At 46.1% G+C, this 14613-nt stretch overlaps 8 protein-coding genes across 8 annotated transcripts; 3 read left to right on the forward strand and 5 right to left on the reverse strand.

Annotated features, from left to right (window-relative positions):
• Positions 1 to 169: 169 nt before the first annotated feature.
• Cyp6t3 (Cytochrome P450 6t3) lies at positions 170 to 1739 on the reverse strand. The gene is made up of 2 exons (XM_044393331.1): positions 507 to 1739; positions 170 to 451 (listed from the first exon to the last, which is right to left on the reverse strand). The coding sequence occupies exons 1-2, from the start codon at positions 1737 to 1739 to the stop codon at positions 170 to 172; spliced, it is 1515 nt and encodes a 504-aa protein (XP_044249266.1).
• A 1373-nt stretch (positions 1740 to 3112) lies between these two features.
• Cyp6g2 (Cytochrome P450 6g2) lies at positions 3113 to 4880 on the forward strand. The gene is made up of 2 exons (XM_017138313.2): positions 3113 to 4381; positions 4593 to 4880. The coding sequence occupies exons 1-2, from the start codon at positions 3113 to 3115 to the stop codon at positions 4878 to 4880; spliced, it is 1557 nt and encodes a 518-aa protein (XP_016993802.2).
• Positions 4881 to 5212: 332 nt separating this feature from the next.
• Cyp6g1 (Cytochrome P450 6g1) lies at positions 5213 to 8682 on the reverse strand. Its single transcript, XM_070212465.1, has 4 exons — positions 8538 to 8682; positions 6854 to 7351; positions 5993 to 6793; positions 5213 to 5749 (listed from the first exon to the last, which is right to left on the reverse strand). Exons 2-4 carry the CDS (start codon positions 7316 to 7318, stop codon positions 5438 to 5440), a joined length of 1578 nt encoding a protein of 525 aa, XP_070068566.1. The 5' UTR covers positions 7319 to 7351; positions 8538 to 8682; the 3' UTR covers positions 5213 to 5437.
• A 230-nt stretch (positions 8683 to 8912) lies between these two features.
• LOC108055107 (probable methyltransferase-like protein 25) lies at positions 8913 to 11218 on the reverse strand. The gene is made up of 3 exons (XM_017138316.3): positions 10835 to 11218; positions 10583 to 10774; positions 8913 to 10026 (listed from the first exon to the last, which is right to left on the reverse strand). Exons 1-3 carry the CDS (start codon positions 11216 to 11218, stop codon positions 9118 to 9120), a joined length of 1485 nt encoding a protein of 494 aa, XP_016993805.2. The 3' UTR covers positions 8913 to 9117.
• SmF (small ribonucleoprotein particle protein SmF) lies at positions 10134 to 10571 on the forward strand. The gene has a single exon (XM_017138320.3). It carries the CDS (start codon positions 10236 to 10238, stop codon positions 10500 to 10502), a length of 267 nt encoding a protein of 88 aa, XP_016993809.1. The 5' UTR covers positions 10134 to 10235; the 3' UTR covers positions 10503 to 10571.
• Positions 11219 to 11222: 4 nt separating the features above from the next.
• On the reverse strand, positions 11223 to 11827 carry LOC108055109 (uncharacterized). The gene has a single exon (XM_017138319.3). It carries the CDS (start codon positions 11646 to 11648, stop codon positions 11223 to 11225), a length of 426 nt encoding a protein of 141 aa, XP_016993808.2. The 5' UTR covers positions 11649 to 11827.
• Positions 11828 to 11896: 69 nt separating this feature from the next.
• Positions 11897 to 13634, reverse strand: wash (WASH complex subunit washout). Its single transcript, XM_017138314.3, has one exon. It carries the CDS (start codon positions 13574 to 13576, stop codon positions 12080 to 12082), a length of 1497 nt encoding a protein of 498 aa, XP_016993803.2. The 5' UTR covers positions 13577 to 13634; the 3' UTR covers positions 11897 to 12079.
• A 221-nt stretch (positions 13635 to 13855) lies between these two features.
• On the forward strand, positions 13856 to 14276 carry LOC108055111 (protein transport protein Sec61 gamma-2 subunit). Its single transcript, XM_017138321.3, has one exon. The coding sequence runs from the start codon at positions 13945 to 13947 to the stop codon at positions 14149 to 14151; it is 207 nt and encodes a 68-aa protein (XP_016993810.1). The 5' UTR covers positions 13856 to 13944; the 3' UTR covers positions 14152 to 14276.
• Positions 14277 to 14613: the final 337 nt, after the last annotated feature.

The raw sequence follows: 14613 nt of genomic DNA on the forward strand, positions 1-14613 counted from the left end.
AATTATAATGTATTTTTCATGCGGATATATTAAGTAATGGGTCTTAGAAACCAAGTAATACATGTTCTAAATACTTTTCATTTCGTTTCAAGGAACTAAGCTAGGAACTAATGGTGTAAAAATATCTTTGCGTAGGTCACAGCCGTAGATTTGTCATGTATCTTAAGAACTATAATATATCCCTGCAGAACCTTAAGTAGATTTCATCCTGTGAAGCCAACATGAACGACTTGGGATTAAAGCGAATCTCCGGTATTGTTCGCTCGCAAACCTCCACCCAATATTGTTTTAGAATATGGGCTATACCCAATTTCAGCTGGAGGATACCAAGACGGTTGCCAATACAGCCATGAGGGCCGGCTCCAAAAGGTATATAGGTCATGGGGTGAATGTCCTTCAACCGCTCTGGAGCGAACCTCTCGGGATCAAAGCGATTGGGTTCGGGCCAGTACTGGAATTAAGATTGTTATAAATATACATTTAAATTGAGTTAGTTTCTATCAAACCTTTTCATCACGTTGTAGGCCCAGAATTGAGATGTAGGCGGGCATTCCTGGCGGCACTACGAAATTCACATGCGGCTGCAGGGGGAATCCTTCCGATTCCGGACTGCTGGTACACTCTCTGTTGGTAAAAGCAGCCGCCGGATAAAGACGCAGTGCCTCCGAACAAACCATCTTAAGATAAGGCAAAGCCATCAGCGTTTCATAGCTCAGGGTGGAAGTGGAGGTGAAGGCTTCGCCTAGCTCTTTTCTAAGCCGTTCTTGAATATCTGGGGCCTTGGCCAGTTCGTAGAGAGTGAATCCTATCAAGGCTGAGGAGGTTTCGAATCCGGCCAGCAGAATAATGCCTGCCTGGGAGGCTATAAAGTCCGGATGCTGGGAATAGTGATTCGCGGAGTGGCTGAGCTGGAAGTGCTGCAGTTGATTGATGAGATCACCCTTTTCCGTTTCCTGGTGTTCCTTCACCAAGTTCCTCATATACTGTGTATAGTCTTCTGTAAATACTTTGGGCTTTAGCAGATTCCCCGTTCTCCGCGGGAGAAAGAACACGCACATAAAGTCAAGAACCTTGCGTGGATTTGTCTTAAATAATTCGATGGTTTTCTTTAGCAACTCAGATCGCCCTCGACGCAGTCCGCCCACATCCAGGCTGTAGAAGAGATTCCCCGTCACATCGGTGGTGTATAATTGGCACATTTTTTCCAAGGCGAGAATGCGGGTGTTTCGATCCCGTAGCTTTTTTTTGAGATAGTTTTCCAGGTCCAAAGCCACATTCAGCATCTGGGGATACATTACCTCCCGTATGCGTCCACTGGTGAAGAGCTTCGACATGCACTGCCGACTCTCTTTCCAGTGGTGGTACTTCGCCAATGGGAGGGTCAATGCACCCATGGGATCTCCACTGTCCGCCGACTCATAGCGGTTTAGGAAGCTATTAAAGTTCTTGATCAGCACCTGACGAACTAGCTCTGGATCTCGAATCATCAGAGCTGGAGCTTGAAAAATATAGAAGCCCACAATTTTCGCTTGGCCACCGCGAGGATCTGCGTAGAGCTGACGAAAGAGATCGCCAAAGGAAATGCGTAGAAATAAAAGCTGCCCGAGATTGCCCATTGGAGACCAGGAGGAGGCGGGCAGGTAGGGGATCCCACGGCTCCTAAAGTAGTCGTACTTCTGTCGCAGCCAGAGATTTAGAGCCAGAAAGCAGGTGAGGAGCAGCAGACAGATGAGCAACATGGTACCTAAACGAATTATTAAATATTGAGGGATAAAATGTTAAAACTATTACCCGTTACTCGTAGAGTAAAGGGTATATTGTATTCGTGCAAAAGTCCGTCTCTATCTGTATGAACGCTGAGATCTTAGAATGTGCAAATACTAGAAAATTGGGATTAACCCCACATATTCTTGGCCTTAAATGGTGGTAAAAGGCGTGTTTGGTTAAATAGACACGCATAATGCTAGCAAAGATATACAAACGTGTTTATAGTCAAACAACTGAAAAAAACGTTCCACTACTAACCATCATTCAAGGAATATTGTAGTGTTTGCTCAACTGTTTCTTTTCTTAAGATTTGAAGCGCAAATGGCATTTAAGCATTTATGTTAATATTTGATAACCCGAAAATAGAAAGTATAAATAGGGAAATTCTGTCCCGAAATGGTCAGTGTTAAAACAGAGTAATCAAGATGAAGTTCTTCGCCATCCTTTTCCTTCTGTGCGGTATCGTTGGAATTGCAGTTGCCTGCTCTTCGACGACGACGACGGAATATTCTAGCGGTAGAGCTAAAAAGGTCCTCCCTGCGGAAGTGGACCGCAAGTACCTGTAGCATACAACCTGCAAACACATCTGCTAGGTTTTGCCACTCAAAATGATGGGGGTCGTGTTCAAGGGAGACACAAAAAAATCTACTGGTAGAATTAACCAATATAAATAAATTGTCAATTCTAGCAATCAAATAGTTACTCCCACAACAACAAAATAAAAAAAAAACACACACCCAAGCAAAAACAAAATATACGTATCTATTTTGAAAAGTATAATACTTTTTTTTTTAGTTACATAACTATCCGTACACATAGGTCAATTTATTGTGTGCACGTGCTGGTTCCGGCTCTGTTATCGGTAGAAGGTGGGGTTCTAATAAATCCTAGGACTTTTTGCTCGCAAGCTTATAAATCTAAAATAAATCTAATCTTTATTTCAATCAAGGGATTGAAGAATTTTAGTGGGAAAGGATCTTTGCTTACACCCTACTGTGAGAGACGACGCTCTAGGGTGACATTGTGTTTTAGGTATACCTTTTCAGTGAGGAATATTATAACAAATTTTCTATAAAAAATAATCATAATTTAAAAGCCCCTATTTATAAATCAAATAAGCTTGTTCATGGCCCCCAAAAAATATCACTTTACATATGTATGAATAGAACCAAACCAAACCCACTTTACATCACAAAAAAACACTTCCATTCACAAATAAGATTCATTCACAGAACTCAGGATCATCTTGATGATCCCAAATCGGAATATCCGCTTAGCCAGAGCTTTAACCCAGTTGAGCTGGCACTTTTTGCTCCAGTAGCAATTTTCGTTTGGCAGCGCAATCATGGCACTGGGACTGCTGATCCTGCTGGGATCCCTCCTGGTTATTACCTATTTGGTCCTGCAGAGGCACTTCTCCTATTGGCGGCGAAGGGGAGTACCTGAGATCAAGCCCAAATGGATAGTGGGCAACCTGATGGGACTACTCAACATGCAAAAGAGTCCCGCTGAGTTTATACAACAGCTATATAATCATCCCGAGGCGGAGAACGAACCCTTCGTGGGCATCCACGTCTTCCATAAGCCGGCCCTGCTGTTGAGGGACCCCGACATGGTCAGGAATATCCTAGTCAAAGACTTTGGGGGATTCTCCAATCGGTACTCGAACTCTGATCATAAGGGAGATCCCTTGGGATCCCAGAACATCTTCTTCCTGAAGAATCCCGCCTGGAAGGAGGTGCGTCTGAAGCTCTCGCCGTTTTTCACCGGCAATCGACTGAAGCAGATGTTCCCGCTGATCGAGGAGGTGGGTGCCAGCCTGGATGCCCATCTTCGCCAGCAGCCGCTGCACAATGAGAGGATGCGCTGTTTCGATTTGGAGGCCAAGGAGCTGTGTGCCTTGTTTACCACGGATGTGATAGCCACTGTGGCCTATGGAGTGAAGGCAAATAGTTTCACCGATCCGAAGGGAGAGTTTCGTCGTCATGGACGATCCGTATTTGAATTTAGTCTTCTGAGGGCAGCGGAGTTCACCCTGGTTTTCTTTCTGCCCCACATGGTTCCCTTCTTCGGATTCAAGGTCGTTCCCCAGGAGGCCACCCATTTTCTGCGCCAGACCATCAACTATGTGATGACGGAGAGGGAAAAATCTGGACAGAAACGCAACGATTTGATTGACATCCTCATTGAGTTTAGAAGAAGCACTCAGGAGGCCCAGGCCTCGGGAATAAAGGATCAGTTTGTGTTCGAGGGCGACATTCTGGTTGCCCAGGCGGTGCTATTCTTCACCGCCGGCTTCGAGTCCTCCTCCTCCACGATGGCCTTTGCCCTGTACGAGCTGGCCAAGGATGCGGATGTCCAGCAGCGCTTGAGGGAGGAGATCAAGGAGGCCCTAATTGAAAGTGGTGGTCAGGTAACTCTTAAAATGATCGAATCGCTGGAGTTCATGCAGATGATCCTACTGGAGGTGCTGCGAATGTATCCACCATTACCGTTTTTGGATCGGGAGTGCACTTCTGGCGGGGATTACTCGCTGGCTCCGTTCAGCAACTTTGTGGTGCCCAAGGGAATGCCTGTCTACATACCCTGCTATGCCCTGCACATGGATCCTCAGGTGAGTGGGGAGTACTCTACACCCAAAAAAAAATCGATATGAATCGTAGGTCAATTTTACCTTATTTAAGATCAATTTGACGTGGTCGAAAAGGGTACATCATATAAAAACGACCTGGGTTTTGCAATGGCCATATCGATTTTACGGGAACCTGCCTTTTTTTTGTGTGTATAAAGTTCCCAAACTAATTTGGAGTTTCCCTCACCAACAGTACTTCCCGCAACCACGGAAATTCCTGCCGGAAAGGTTCTCCCCGGAGAATCGAAAGCTCCACACTCCCTACACCTACATGCCCTTCGGCCTGGGTCCGCATGGATGCATCGGCGAACGGTTTGGATTCCTCCAGGCGAAGGTGGGTCTGGTCTATCTGCTGCGAAACCACTCGATAACCACATCCGAACGCACACCACATCGCATGCAACTGGAGCCCAAGGCCATTATTACCCAGGCCAAGGGAGGCATCCATATACGATTGGTCCGCGATCCCCTGGGCATCTAACTCACCTGGATATTTTTTCGGATAGAGATTGGAGATTTTTAGGGAGCAATGCAGCCGGCAACAACTGAACGATAACTAAGCCGTTGAGTCGCGTGTTTTGGCATTTAAAATTGAGTTGGTGTGGCATCTTAAAGGCACTTTGATTGACGAATTGCGTGTTTTATCACCGGAGCAATGAGATGCAATACCTATGAGATGGATGATCAATCATACCCTTATACATTCATATATACCCATCACATTTTGCATATATAGGCACTACTTAACTTAGCCTGACTTCGTTTGTACTTTCACCGATATTAACGATATTTTGCCTTCTATTCGTAATCAAGTAGTTTACATTTATTTATTGGTGGCGCATTTTTATACATAGCTTACACATTCACAGATTAAATGTAATTTGATAATCATTCTGTTTTTATTCAGTAGACCAGGCGCCGCTTCTGACACGGATTATTGTATAATGTGTGTAACAAATGTGAGCTGTCAGAAGGCGATTACCTTGTCAGCTAATCATGTCTACTAGCTACTTCTATACTATATAGTTCACAGTTTATTTAATGGACCCCTTTTCCGGCGCTCTCCTCGTAGAGACGATCGTTTACAATCTCCAGATGGATGCCTCCCTTGGCCTGCAGCACAAAACCCTTGGGATCAAACTGCATCTCCTTCATGGTGGCCTCGCAGTTCCTAACCGAGTGATTCTTCAGAATGCTAACGAGTCCCAGTTTGCTTTGCAGAAGGCCTATCCTACTGCCGATGCAGTTGTGGGGTCCGGATCCAAAAGGTTGATAGGCCATGGCCACGATATTCTTGCGGTTCTCGGGAGAGAAGCGTTCTGGGTCAAACTGGCTGGGATTTGTCCAGTACTAAGGATTGGGAAATTATAATTACACAAAAAAAAAGCATGTCACCGTAAAATCGATATGGTCATGTAAATATCAGGTCGTTTTTATATGAAGTACGCTTTTCGACCAGGTCAAATTTACCTGAGGCCAAGTCAAATTACAATTGATCTTAAATAAGGTAAAATTTACTTACGATTCATATCGATTTTTTTGGCTGTAGGCGTTTTAATAATATATACATTTTCTAATACAAAATTACCATACCTTGGGATCATGCTGCAATGCATAGGCTGGAATAAAGACAGGGGTTCCGTTCTCAAAGGTATAATCGTAGAAGGGCTTCAGGCTAAGATCCGGCTGCCCCTTCACACTCTCGTACTCGCGATCCAAGAACGGCAGTATGGGATACATGCGCAGCACCTCATCCACCACCATGGCCAAGTACTCCAAGGATTGGATCTTCTCGTAGGTCAATGAGCCACCGCCCTCCACCAAAGCTTCGTTGATCTCCTCACGCAAACGTTGCTGCATCTCCGGGTGCTTGGCCAGCTCATACAGAGCAAAGGACATGGTCGAGGAGGAGGTCTCGAAGCCGGCATTGAAGAACACACCCGCCTGGGCCACCAGAAAGTCCTGATTCTTGGCATAATGCGGTTTCGTGGGCTCCGCAGCCGCCTCCTTGCGCAGAGCCACCAGAACATCAATCAGATCATTTCGGGCCACTCCGGTCCTTTCCCTTTCCTGCATCACATGGCTAATGGTCTTCCGCATGAAGTGAGCGAAATCCGGTGTGAAGAACTGGATGCGAAGCAGGGACACCAGTTTGGGCAGGAAGAAGGCCACGAAAAAGTCCTTCGCACGGGATATGGTAAAGGTGAAGAGCTTGCGTCCATGGTTACGGAACTCGGCATTGGGATTCTGCAGGCTGTTTGCTCGGATGCCAAAGGCAATGGTGGCTATGCTGTCCGTGGAGAACTGGGCGCAGATCTCCTTGATTTCGGTGATATACTTCCCGGAACTCTTCTCTCCATGTCTCTTCAGAGCCGCCTCCAAATCACTGCCAATCTGTATAGGAAATAAGTTAAGTATTTCTAATTAGGAACTTATAAAAACCCATATAATTACCTCCTGCATCAGGGTATACATCTGCTTAACCTTTCCGCTGGTAAAAACTGGAGTGAGCTTGGTGCGAATGTCCTTCCAATGGGAATCCCTCACGAAGAAGAGATTATTATAGCCCAAAGGATCCCGATGGGGATCGCAGCGGGCGTAACGATTATGGAACCGATTAAAGTCCTTGATCAGAACCGATTTAACCAGTTCTATATCGCGAATAATCAAACCAGGTTTGTTGAGAGCATATATACCCACAACAGCCTCGTCCTTGACCCTTGGATCATTGTAGATCTCCGAGAGATGCAGGCCAAAGGAGTTCTCCAGCTTGAAGACCACCTTCGTGTTTCCTATGATCGGCGTGGGTGGGATAAAGGGTATTCCCTTGCGCTGCCAATAGCTGTGGTTTCGCTGGAACCACATGTACACCGCCACCAGGACAGCGACCACCAGGAAAAGGGCTTCCGTCAACACCATCTTATCGATATTGATGTAATGGGATCTTCCACTCTGTAATCAGTCTCTCAATTTGTTAATCAAATTGTGTGGGTCAGTCCACTCAGCGTAATCTTATCTTGGTTACAAGCAAAATGTCAAGGGTTTCAAAGTGCCCTGGAGTGTTTTGATATACTTGTTTACCTCGAATTAAATCTAAATGAAAACAGATTCTTAACCTAATCTTATCATTTGTATTCCATCTGGAAAGGCTGTGTTGATTATACCCGTTACTCGTAGAGTAAAAGGGTATATTAGATTCGTGCAAAAGTATGTAACAGGTAGAAGGAAGCGTTTCCGACCCTATAAACTATATATATTCTTGATCAGGATCACTAGCCGAGTCGATCTAGCCATGTCCGTCTGTCCGTCTGTCCGTCTGTCCGTCTGTCTGTCCGTCTGTCTGTCTGTATGAACGCTGAGATCTCGGAAACTATAAAAGCTAGAGGATTGACATTTTGCATGCAGATTCTAGGAGTTCCTACGCAGCGCAAGTTTGTTTCAAAAGGGTGCCACGCCCCCTCTAACGCCCACAATCGCTTATATACGATTTTAAAAATTTCAATATTTTGGAAAAGTAAAAATTCAGTTTTATTGTGTTTATCAATACCTATCGAAATGTAGAAGAAATTTTTTAAATCGGACCATTTGTTAAAAAGTTACGGCGGATCAAAGTTTTTATCTTCATATTCTTCTCTCTCCCTTTAGCTGAGTAACGGGTATCTGATAGTCGGGGCACCCGACTATAGCGTTCTCTCTTGTTTTTGACTCTGATTAGGGGTAATCAAAAATTCGGTGTTTTAGATGAGATAGAAATTATCACTATTTAGATAGTTTCACTCCTAGCAATTATCTTACAAAAACATCATAAGTAATTGTCTTCAATTTAAAAAATTTGTGAATGTCTAAAATACTTTTTATACTAATTTTTTGAGATCGCATAAAATATAACATCAAAATTTTAATTTAAAGTTCTAAAACTGGTTTAAACAAGTATATATAGGACAACATTTTCAATATTTACTCCAAGACCAAGATTGTACACAGTATCTTACAAATCTTTTAAACTGAACTCTATTATTTTTTAAGGACCGGAATATACAATTTTAATGTCACTTCTCTTTAAGGTACATATTTGGATTTATTACGATAAATACCACACACAGTTTATAGTTTAACCACTAGTAATAACTTTGCACACCTTGTTTGTAATTGGCCTTATTGGCAACTAGTTTTTCCAGCGATTTCAAAGAAACGTTTCCGTTGATATAAAAATTATGAGTTCCCGAGCACACGACCGACAATTAAAGCTCTTCGCATTGCACTCGAAGCGATTTTGAATTGCGTTCGCATATTTATACATCTCAAAAGTTCTGAGATTGCGATTTGAAGTGCGAATTATTCACCTGTGTGGTGGAAAACGAGCTTTAAATTACGAAAAACAAACAAATCGTAAAAAAAGTGATAACCTAAGGCAAAACAAACTCTCGGTAGCTTGTAATTATAACGAGTCATGATTACTTTCATCATTTAATAGTGGCAAATTAAAAAGGAGGTAATATATAAAAACAAAGGATTGAAACAAAAATTGTTTTAAAAAATTAAAAATATTATTTAACGGTTTAGATTTTAACTTTTATGATTTACATAAGCTGGAAATTTACATCTGGATATATTACGTACACTGTATCAAAACTATTGCATGCTTATCATTAATTAACGATTGCGCAGAACCGGCTTCCCCTGTCAAACTTTTGATGCATTATTCCATGTCAAAATAGTTACGTCGGTGGCTTTATAGCAACAATTGCGAAGTGCCTGGGCGAAATGACGGGATCAAACAAATCTATAAGATAGCTGCGTTCATAGCCGAGTTCCTTGAGGTACAGCAGGCGATCGAGAAGGATCAAGCTCTCCAGTACAGGAGCAAAGGACATGCGCAGCAGATAGAACAGGTCCAAATAGTGCTTATCTAGGGCATATTCCTGCAGCAGGGATTGAAGCTCGTCCTCCTCGATGGCAGCCAACCAAGGAGCATCCAATTTTGTGGCACATTTCTTAATGTATTCCTGGAAGCTCTCGAACTTTCGCACTTTGCCCACCTGCAGTTCGTTCTTCAACTGCGGAGCATGGCGGCAAACGAGGATCTCCAAAAGAGCCCGATAGTAGAGCGTTACGTTCGGCAGCTCCTTGGCATCCAAGGTGCGTTCTATTGACTGGGCCGCCAGCATCCGGGCATTGCGACCCATGCGCACTTGCCGCTCCTGGAGATACCGACTCAGCGGGAATCCGTAGTCCGTTTGCATGTCCATCAGGCCCTTGTTCCCGAAGAATTCCTGCTGCGAGTAGCGTTCCCTTAGCAAGTGATAGCAGCAGCCAATGTTGCACAGCAACCGGCAGTCTTTTTGGGCATGGAAAACCTGCAGGCAGGTGGCGGCTAGATTCCCGCAGGTGTGCAATCCAGTCAGGCAAATATTGGGGCTATCTTCTTGTGGTAACTGCTGAAAATGCTCCCCCAGCAGGGCGCCAAAGTTGAGTTCGGTGGTTATAAATCTGGCCGTTGTTTTGTAGTTTTCCAAGGCGGGAGCGCTCTTTGTGGTGTCCCTGGTGGGTGACTTTTTGCCCCGCCTCTTGGGGGTGATTCCTTGGCTCTGCAGCTCCGCTCGTTCCGTGAGGCCATTCCAAGCGCGCTGAAATTGAAAGACATTTTGAATTTTGAATTAGGCGGTCTTGTAATGTTTTCCAACACTGATCTGTTATGCGTGTTCTTCTTCTTGCCGTGGGATATGCTAACTGTCTAAATGCGGTCATACTAACTTCGAAAACGCGAAAAACCGGCGACTTTCGGCACGCTTGTTTTATTTTTCCCTAAAAACGCCACAAAAATCAAACAAACATCATGTCGGCTGGTATGCCCATCAACCCCAAGCCCTTCCTGAACGGCCTGACGGGAAAACCGGTGCTGGTGAAGCTGAAGTGGGGACAGGAGTACAAGGGCTTCCTCGTCTCCGTCGACGGCTACATGAACATGCAGCTGGCCAACACGGAGGAGGTGATCGAGGGCTCCGTCACCGGAAATCTCGGCGAGGTGCTCATCCGCTGCAACAATGTGCTGTACATTAAGGGCATGGAGGACGACGACGAGGAGGGCGAGATGCGCGACTAGCCACTTGGAGCACTCAACTTAATTATAAGCCTACGAAAGTAATGAAATAAAGCTAATTTTATTTTGTAATCCTAGCGTACCTGAAGTTTGCGATTGCGGCTGAGGGCGTTCTGTGTGTTTTCCGCATTGGCATCGATGCCGAGCACACGGTGGCCATACTGGAGCGCCAGGCGGGAGGAGAGATAGCCCTTGCCATCGCCCGCATCCACAATGTAGCTGGCTTGCCTGGAATTCTTCACGAGATGGTCCACTAGAGCGGCTGTGAGTTCCACCTAATCGGAAGGAATATAAAAATCCTGAGAATTCCCTATACAAACTAAGAGTCCACCTACCTCGTGACACTTTTTGGCACTCATAAACTCCCGGATGCTTAGCTGAGCGGCGTTCTCCTGTCCCTCGAGCAGTTCCTCCACTTTGGTTAGCAATTCTGGATGAAACGCCAGCCGTTCCTGCTTGCCTTTCTCCAGGAAACCCCTCCATTCTGGGAATCTTTTTCCTACTTCATTTCCTTCAGACCAAAATAAGTCTTCTATGGCCAGATTCACATCCTCCTGGCCTGAAATCTCCCTTCTCAAAGCCTCGGGAAGAAAGACCGTCCAGTGTTGGTCCGTCAAGTAGTTCACCATGTGGCAATTGACGAAATCCCAGTGAGGATTGAGGAATGCCAGCAAACCATCGAGGCGCTTTTGCAACTGAGTGACTCCCACTTTGGACATGCTGCTAGAAACTATAGTCCTTGTGTTCCACAGAAGTTGTGTCTAAAGGAGCTGCTCCAGGCTTTTTCTTGGATCCCAACAAGGCGCGAAGACGACGATGTGAGGTGCGGATGTCCTGCACAGCTCCCACTATATCCGCCTGCGGATCGTTGGTGCGGGGAAATGCCTCGATGAGCGAGCGCAGCTGCTCCAGACTGCGACGCACCTTGTCCGTGTGCTTCAGTTGCTGCTCGGCCACCACCTGACCCAGAATCCTGCCAAGCTCCTCGCCTAGGGAAACTCCCTGGGCGTAACCCAATTTGTAGCCCTCCTCGTTGCCCTGCTCCTGGCCGTCCTTCAGACCCTCCTCGTATCCCAAACGGGCTTCCTTTTCCTCGGTCAGGACAATGTCGTCGAAAAGATCGTTGATATCCCGCGACGGACTGGTCATTATCCCAGGATTCCTTGGAATTCCACGGCTCTACTTCTTCTAGTATTTATTGTCCTTTAATTTTGATGGTACTCTTTGTTATTTAAGCACTTTAACTAGTTATTTAAATTTATCCAGTTATTATTTCTGTTTTGAGGCGAAATGTGGTTCTACTGTAAACACTTTACAGCACTGAAAGTAAGCCACCCAACAGTGCTGTTATTAACATTCAACAAGGGTATTCGTTATTTGAAATGAGGGAAATTCAATTTTTGTCAGTTAATTTTATTCAACTGCTTGACTTTGACCTATGTAATTTGGCATGCTCGCTTGGGCACAGAATTTGGAATTCTTTCTAGAGATTGGTTTAGTTTAAGCTAGAGAAGCTAGTGCTTAAAGCCAGCCAAGGCACTTTAACCGGTGCTAAAGCTAAGTAAATGAGGAGAATTCCGCTAGTTCCACCCGTCTTCATCCTCCTCGGAGGGCGCCTCATCGCTGGACTGAGATCCCTTGCGCGGCTGCACCGGCGGCGGAATCACCCGCGAGAGCTGCTGCATCAGGGGATTGCCAGCGGTGGCCTCCCCGGGATTCTGGCTTCCCGAGATTCCCTTGCGACGCAGCATCAGCTTGTTGTGCAGGTCCGCCATCAGATCCCCCGTGGCAGCGGCTCCCGCCTTGGAGCGTGTGTTGTCCACCACATCGAGCGGAGCAGCCGCCTGCGAGCGCAGACGTCCGCCGTGCACTCCTCCGGCGTTCCGGATGGCGGCCATTAGCTCGGATCTGGGATCTTCAGTGGGCGGAGGCGGCGGTGGCATTTTAAGGGGCGTGGATAGTGAGGGAGACAGCGGTTTCACAGCTCCCTTGGTGGGAAAAGGTGGCGGCGATGGAATTCTCTGCTCTGGCGGCGGCGGAGGTGGCGGTGGTGGTGGTGGAGGAGGCGGCGGCGGTGCCGTCGTAACTGGCGATGGGCACTGACCCAGACCCGTCTTCCTGGAGGGTCCTGGAATGTGCGTCTGTGCCGCTATGGCCTGCACCGTGATCTCCTGCTCCTCCAGGCCCAAGTCGGGCAGATCTGGCAGGTCGCCGAACTGCTGGGAGGGGGCTATTGGTGTCTGCTCCTCCACAGGCTCGTACTGCAGATCATTGGCTATGCCAGGGAGATCGGGCAGATCTAGCGGCACATCGATGGCGGGTGCAGCCAGGGCGGCAGGATTGTAGCGCAGATCCCCGGCTGGCGTGGCCAGTTTGGTGGTGCCATGGGCCAGCGAATGGGGAGCCGGAGCCAGCAGCTTATCCGCCGTGGGCCTCATGGACTGACTGGCCACTCGACGGGCACTTTGCGGCGGCAGCGAGCGCTTCCAGGCATTCAGATCCTCGCCGTAGGCGAACTCATTGGTGTTGAAGCGCATCAGCGAGGGCACGGAACGAATTCCGGCCAGGGGAAGGGCTCCCAGGCCCGCCGTGCGATTGGTTAGCTTCCGTTCGGCGACCAGCGGCGCCTCATGCTCCCGGTCGCCGCGCACATGGAAGAAGATGTCCCCATCCTCCTGCTTCTCGTCTGGAGGACTGCCGAATTGCGAGCGCTGCGACTGGTGCTCCTGCAACTGCTCCTCCATCAGCGGATCGGAGACCACCTGGGGAAAGGTGGCCAGGAGCGGGGCCAGGACGTCGCCGGCCGGAAAGCGAGCGGGTGCAAAGATCTGGATGGCCCGCCTGGAGCCAACGAGCGCATCGATTTTCGCCTGGGCGCGCTTCACACGATTGTTTATGTCCTCAACCTTTGAACCATTTCTCGCCAAGCGGGCATCGATTCGCTCGAAAATCGAGTTTATTGTTTTGTGTAGACAGTCCAGGGACTGGGCTGCTTGGATTATGGTGTCCTCGTGGTGCAGATCGGTGGCGATGATGGACACCTGGTAGGGGCTGTGCAGGTAAGGTGATTCCTCCATTTTTAATGCGCAAGAAAATCACATATTTGTTGCGATTTTATTAGATGGTTGTTAATGGTGTGACCGTTGGTCAAAAGGTAGAAAAATATCAATAGTTGTTTTCAAAATTGGAAGTTTATAGTTTTTAAATAACTATGATATTAAATAGCTTAATTATTTAAAATAAATCGAATAATAAGTAAATAAAATGAGTTATGGTTTAATATAATAGATAAATAAATAAACCTCTAATTTTTTTTTTTGACCAATTTTAGTAGCTTTTGACTACTCTTTCATCTGGTAACACTCAAGAACCAACACGACAGCAAAAAAAACTGTAATCAGTTAATAGTTGGAAATTTTCTGTTGAACACACGCTTTAATTCATAATGGACAAGGTTGTTAAATTTGCCGAGCCCGGACGCCTCTTCGCCAAGGACTCTATTCGCCTGGTGAAACGCTGCACCAAGCCCGACCGGAAGGAGTTCCAGAAAATCGCCATCGCCACCGCCGTTGGCTTCTGCATCATGGGCTTCATCGGTTTCTTCGTGAAACTCATACACATCCCCATCAACAACATCATCGTGGGATCCTAAGATGCAGCAAGTGGCCAAGGGACCAGGAGGAGCAATACGATAATAATACTATGTAACTTACGATTCCCAAACGAAACTCTTGGAAATAAAAATCCCTTTTTCGGATTCTGTATTAATACACTGTACTAATTGCATATGTATGTATGTATTTTGGCCTGTGAAGATAAGAAAGTGGGCGAATGCTGATTAAAACTACAGGCAGGAACAGGTCCCTGAGTTTTGGTTGAACTCGCTTGCTGAAAGCAACTTTTAGAAAGTACCTGATTATTTTGTGTACCGTTAAAATGGTCGGGGGAGGTGCAAGTTTTAGTAATGCCCACATTTTTTATCTAAATACAATAAAACATATTTCTAGTTTTGAAAAATTTAACAATTAATTAAAGCTTTTTAGGATGCATTTTTATCGTTTAAAATGCAAATGTGAAAATGTTTTGATTGAAAAAATGGCCGTTGTATTTCAAG

This window comes from Drosophila takahashii, chromosome 2R (assembly GCF_030179915.1).
Source record: "Drosophila takahashii strain IR98-3 E-12201 chromosome 2R, DtakHiC1v2, whole genome shotgun sequence".
Taxonomy (NCBI): Eukaryota; Metazoa; Arthropoda; class Insecta; order Diptera; family Drosophilidae; genus Drosophila; species Drosophila takahashii.

Coding starts and splice junctions, on each gene's coding strand:
- Cyp6t3 (XM_044393331.1), bottom strand. CDS start 1,739: ATGTTGCTCATCTGTCTGCTGCTCCTCACCTGCTTTCTGGCTCTAAAT. Junction 452..506: donor GCCTACAACGTGATGAAAAG/GTTTGATAGAAA, acceptor TCTTAATTCCAG/TACTGGCCCGAACCCAATCG.
- Cyp6g2 (XM_017138313.2), top strand. CDS start 3,113: ATGGCACTGGGACTGCTGATCCTGCTGGGATCCCTCCTGGTTATTACC. Junction 4,382..4,592: donor CCCTGCACATGGATCCTCAG/GTGAGTGGGGAG, acceptor CCTCACCAACAG/TACTTCCCGCAACCACGGAA.
- Cyp6g1 (XM_070212465.1), bottom strand. CDS start 7,318: ATGGTGTTGACGGAAGCCCTTTTCCTGGTGGTCGCTGTCCTGGTGGCG. Junction 6,794..6,853: donor TGTATACCCTGATGCAGGAG/GTAATTATATGG, acceptor TTTCCTATACAG/ATTGGCAGTGATTTGGAGGC. Junction 5,750..5,992: donor CATTGCAGCATGATCCCAAG/GTATGGTAATTT, acceptor CCCAATCCTTAG/TACTGGACAAATCCCAGCCA.
- SmF (XM_017138320.3), top strand. CDS start 10,236: ATGTCGGCTGGTATGCCCATCAACCCCAAGCCCTTCCTGAACGGCCTG.
- LOC108055107 (XM_017138316.3), bottom strand. CDS start 11,218: ATGTCCAAAGTGGGAGTCACTCAGTTGCAAAAGCGCCTCGATGGTTTG. Junction 10,775..10,834: donor GTGCCAAAAAGTGTCACGAG/GTAGGTGGACTC, acceptor CCTTCCGATTAG/GTGGAACTCACAGCCGCTCT. Junction 10,027..10,582: donor GCCGCAATCGCAAACTTCAG/GTACGCTAGGAT, acceptor TTTCAATTTCAG/CGCGCTTGGAATGGCCTCAC.
- LOC108055109 (XM_017138319.3), bottom strand. CDS start 11,648: ATGACCAGTCCGTCGCGGGATATCAACGATCTTTTCGACGACATTGTC.
- wash (XM_017138314.3), bottom strand. CDS start 13,576: ATGGAGGAATCACCTTACCTGCACAGCCCCTACCAGGTGTCCATCATC.
- LOC108055111 (XM_017138321.3), top strand. CDS start 13,945: ATGGACAAGGTTGTTAAATTTGCCGAGCCCGGACGCCTCTTCGCCAAG.